Here is a 4,778-nt window from a genome sequence, read left to right as displayed (position 1 = left end):
GCTATGAGTATTAGCACCTAACTTGTTGAAGTGACTCGGGCATCCAAATACATCGTAAGCTAAATCGATACTTACCTTCTCAGTTGGATAGACAGTGTTCTTGCAGGCAAGGCATTTATCCCTTGTCCCACCAAACATGGTTGAAACCTTGTTAGCATTAGGTTTCTGCACAAAAATTAATCTTGATTAGTTAACTTCAATAAAAAGCATGAAAAAAATAAGCAAAAATATGTTTGAACTTACCTCAAAATCTGCTGGTTTCTCTGGCTTCACAATTTTGGGTGTGCCTGGTGAGAAAATCATGAGCAATGTGAGTGTTTTTGGCAAATCTTACATTGTTATGATGTTTTCCCTTAGCTGAATCGAAGATACCTTCGAAGCTTTTGTCTAGGCTGCCGGTTCTCTTGAAGAGCTGATCAAAGTGAGGCCTGCAGTAGAGAACTCCCTCAAAAGAGTTGTAGTTCCCTAGCTGCAATCAACAACAATGCATACTCAATCCTATCCATCCCACAACTTTTAAATCAGACGAAAAAACATGAAATTTGGATTTGCTCGCAATTATCCTATTGAGAAAAAAAAATTGCCTGCGCGTAGTAGTATTATGTTGATATTTTTAATCCAAATGGCTCACCTACGATGACATCAGTGTATAATTTCTGGGCTATCATGTCATGACAAATTGTAACGGATATTTGTGAACAAATCCAAATTCCGGTAGATATTTATAGTTGCACGCTAGATTATAATTTAACCAACCTTCATGATTTTTCCGACAATCTACCTTTTATAATTTATCTAAGTGCAAGATTTTTCCATTATTGAAAGTGTTGTTTTTTTGGCTTGGAATTCTGGAATACATATCCATTAAAGCAGATCTTCTATTGAAGAAAAAAACATAAAACTAGAGAATTAATTTAACAGAACAGATCATTATTATTGTTGATTATACATCTTTTCAAGATTGGATCCAAGATTTCTTGCTAAATTATTACAATCATATTTAAATCAAGCACTACTTCATAATTATGAAATGAGATCTTAATAGTAGATTTGAAAGTGAAGCCTCCCAATTCTGAGCTCTGAGATCCAGCTAACTGATGTGCTTAAGTATAAATTAAGCATAAATTTCCAGATGCAATCAAGAAAGCCAAAACCAAAGTGTACCTTGAGAGTGCCTTTGCAGTGGTGGCATCTAAAGCAAGCCTTGTGGAAGACTCTGTTGTCTGCAGTGAGCTTGTCTACAAGATATACAGTCTTCTCACATGCCATGCATTTCTGAGTTGTACCTGCAAATGCCATTGCCTTTCAATGGCAAGAGATGAATTGTGTGTGTTTTGTTTTGTGCAGCCGAAGAGATAAAGGGACTTTGTGTTGATTGAATAGTGTAATAATTGCAAGGTTGGGGGAATTGCTATTTGTCTTTCATTTGGTCCCATTTTCAAGAAATATATTTATACTATATACCTACCAATTTTTTTTATTCTTTTGTTTGTAAATAAAATTAATTCCCTCTTATCTAATTCCATATTTGGAGAATCAAATAGGCGAGCAGGTATGTCGAGCACAAAACTCATAAACAAGAGAAAGAGGGAGCGTGAATTTTTTTATGTGACATAGTATCCATTTCTTGATAAACCGTCTTTTAAGCTGGTTTTGAGTTCGAATATCGCAAACACTTCTCAGCAATAAGTTTATAATCCTAAGTATAGTATTACGTGGATGTATCACATATGTTGTCGATAGTATTATTTAGATGTTTATGTGGGTTGGTTTAAGAAATTATATTCATGGGGTTAGTTTGTTTGATGGTACACATTAGAGACAAGATATCATGATTGTTATTTCACTTAAAAGATAATTGAAGTCACATTCTTGGTAGGAAACCACAATTGGTTGGCCATGTCACATTTTCTTGACCGATTCAATTTGTTACTTCCTAATTCAGTGGGTTACAAGTTACAACAATAAGTACATCCTTTCCATATCATTAATTTCGTTGTTTTTATTGTTGTTTTTATTCTGAATTGTTTTGTTCTATTATTTTGCTAAAGATGGCTACAATTCAGAAGTTATAATGTCAAATTTCATCATGAAAAATAAAAATAAAAATATCATACTATACTAGTACATAATAGATGTAGTCACTTAAATGGACCATATTCAAGAATGAAGGTGGAGGACCACATTTATCGATATAATAATTCAAGAATCCAAAGAAATGAGAGTGATTGATTATTGTTTTGCCAGACGATATTGGTTTGCACACTCAACACCCATAAATAATCATATGATTACTGCAGCTATCTGTCTTGATATTTTATACTTTCAAAATTGAAATAGTAGTAGTATATTTTTATATTAATATCAATGAGATCTAAATTAATTAAAAGCGTGCTGAATCATTGAGGCTTGGATATGAATCATATGATATACTAACACATTGCAGATCTAAATTAATTAAAAGCGTGCTGAATCATTGAGGCTTGGATATGAATCATATGATATACTAACACATTGCACATATCATACTTATGTGCTAATTTAGTGTCCCTAATAAAATGGGTACTATAATCTGGAGATGAGAGTATAATTATTAATTATAATTCAATAAAATAGTCAAGCCATATCGACAAATAAAATGATTTTTGTCGAAGTTCCATTGTTGACCATTCAAGGAAATAATTTCACTTTCCAGCAAAAATTGTAGTACTAGTGAATACACTTCAATAAGTACTAGTATATGATAGTATACGAGAGCAATGAAGAGACCACACAACAATTTTATATACCCACCTCTATTGCAATTGCACTCTTACTTAATTTAATTTTATAGTAAAATATTGAAAATTGATATGCTGAGGGACAATTTGTGAGGGACTATGAACGCCTCTTCCTACCACGTCAGCAATCTTTATTTTATTTTATTTTTATAGAATTCTCTCGCCTCTAATTTAACGGAATATTAACCTATTCAATGAGAATTCTGCTGAATACGCTGTTTTCATAAAAAATTGAGATTACATTGTTGATCGCTTTTCTCAAATTTTCCACGCCCACGTTCTCCTCAAGAATTCGCTAGTCAAGTTTGCACCAGTTGTTGTTTTAATTTTCACATAGATGAGTACAGGTTTGAATTTTTACTACACCTTTTGTTGTTCTTTTTCCCAAACGTAATGTCAATTGATTACACATGATTTGTTTTTCTTTATTGGATCAAGAAATATCAAGCATTAGTTTCATTTATTTAAGTTACTAATGCTCTTTCTTGTTTTAATATCGTACAGTTATGGAAGAAGATGTTCATGTAAGTAGTTTTAACCTTTTCTTCTTTATTAATTGTTTAATTTTTATTTTTTTATGTAGATTATATTTTATAGAATTTATTTCCTCACTGCATTTTGAGAAACTAAGTTGCACGATTTATTTACCTGCAAAGAATGATGAAGAGGATATCAACTCTTTGAGTGAAAATATGAACGAGAATCTATATATCCCTCAAGTTGCAAACGATCGAAAGCCGGAAATTGGAATGAGATTTGCAACGGTTGATGATGCGTTTGCATACTACAATCAGTATGCACGGGAAGCTGGTTTTAGCGCAAGATCAAGTAGTAGCAAAAAGAACAAGAAAAACAATGAGCTTGTTTGGAAACAATTTGTGTGCTTCAAAGCTGGTCAAACTGATGAGAATCGTTCAAAAAAAAGAGCAGTGAATGGTGCCACGATCAATTCAAGAGCTCGTGGTGAAGTTAGAACTGATTGTAAGGCAAAAATTTCGATTGTCAAGCAACAAATTGGACCGGATTGGAGTGTCAGCGTCTTTGTGGAAGGTCATAATCATGGACTTTCGACTCCTTCAAAAGTTCACTTGCTTCGATCACACCGTAATGTTTCTACTGTGAAGAAAGTATTAACTCAAAAATTTTCAGAAGCTAACATTCCGACATGTCAGCAAATGCAACTATTAGAGATTGAGTATGGTGGACCTGAAAGTATAGGTTGCATAGAAAGAGATATTAGGAATTTTGAGAAAGAATTAAGGGATGAACAAAAGGGAATCGATGCTGAAACTCTGATAGAATTCTTTACATCTGAGAAAGAGAAGAACAAATCATTTTTCTTTGATTTTTGAGACAGATTCGAATAATAGGTTCAGCCGATGTTTTTGGGCAGATCCTAAGTCAAGAGCAGCCTATAGTGTATTTGGTGATGTCGTTGTGTTGGATTCAACTTATAACACCAATAAGTATGCAATGATTTTTACACCTTTCGTAGGGGTTAATCATCATCATCAAACTATAGTTTTTGGATGTGGATTTCTAAGCGATGAGAAAACTGAATCATATATTTGGTTGCTTGAGAAGTTTATTGAAGCTATGCCAACAAGTGCTCCAAAAGCAATCATCACCGATCAAGATCCGGCATTGACAAAAGCACTTGCAAGAGTTTTGCCGGAAACTGTGCATCGCTATTGTTTGTGGCATATATTGAACAAGTTTCCAGAAAAGATTTCTCCAGTAACTTTTCGGGACCACTATCAGAGTATTAAAAATGTTATAAAAAATTCTACATCTTCAGAGGAATTTGAGCATGGTTGGAAGGAGGTAATTAGAAGTGCTAACTTTGAGCAAAATAGTTGGATATTGTTGATGTATGGACTGCGACATAAGTGGGTTCCAACATACTTTAGCCACATATTTTTTGTTGGGATGTCAAGTAGTCAGAGATCTGAGAGTTCACATTCGTTTTTCAAAAAATATGTCTCCAATAAGAACTCA

The 4,778-nt window shown here is 33.5% G+C and overlaps 2 protein-coding genes across 2 annotated transcripts; one reads left to right on the top strand and one right to left on the bottom strand.

The window, feature by feature from the left end:
* Positions 1 to 6: 6 nt before the first annotated feature.
* LOC125200138 (LIM domain-containing protein WLIM1-like) lies at positions 7 to 1,408 on the bottom strand (the record flags this gene model as incomplete). Its single annotated transcript, XM_048097886.1, has 4 exons — positions 1,165 to 1,408; positions 373 to 469; positions 244 to 287; positions 7 to 165 (listed from the first exon to the last, which is right to left on the bottom strand). Coding segments are annotated over exons 1-4 (435 nt in total), but the record flags the coding sequence as incomplete, so codon positions are not given.
* Positions 1,409 to 3,286: 1,878 nt separating this feature from the next.
* Positions 3,287 to 4,132, top strand: LOC125200137 (protein FAR1-RELATED SEQUENCE 5-like). Its single transcript, XM_048097885.1, has 2 exons — positions 3,287 to 3,304; positions 3,437 to 4,132. Exons 1-2 carry the CDS (start codon positions 3,287 to 3,289, stop codon positions 4,130 to 4,132), a joined length of 714 nt encoding a protein of 237 aa, XP_047953842.1.
* Positions 4,133 to 4,778: the final 646 nt, after the last annotated feature.

This window comes from Salvia hispanica, unplaced genomic scaffold, assembly GCF_023119035.1.
Source record: "Salvia hispanica cultivar TCC Black 2014 unplaced genomic scaffold, UniMelb_Shisp_WGS_1.0 HiC_scaffold_823, whole genome shotgun sequence".
NCBI lineage: Eukaryota > Viridiplantae > Streptophyta > Magnoliopsida > Lamiales > Lamiaceae > Salvia > Salvia hispanica.
Note: the sequence above shows the minus strand (reverse complement) of the source record. Positions and strands in the feature narration are given on the sequence as shown.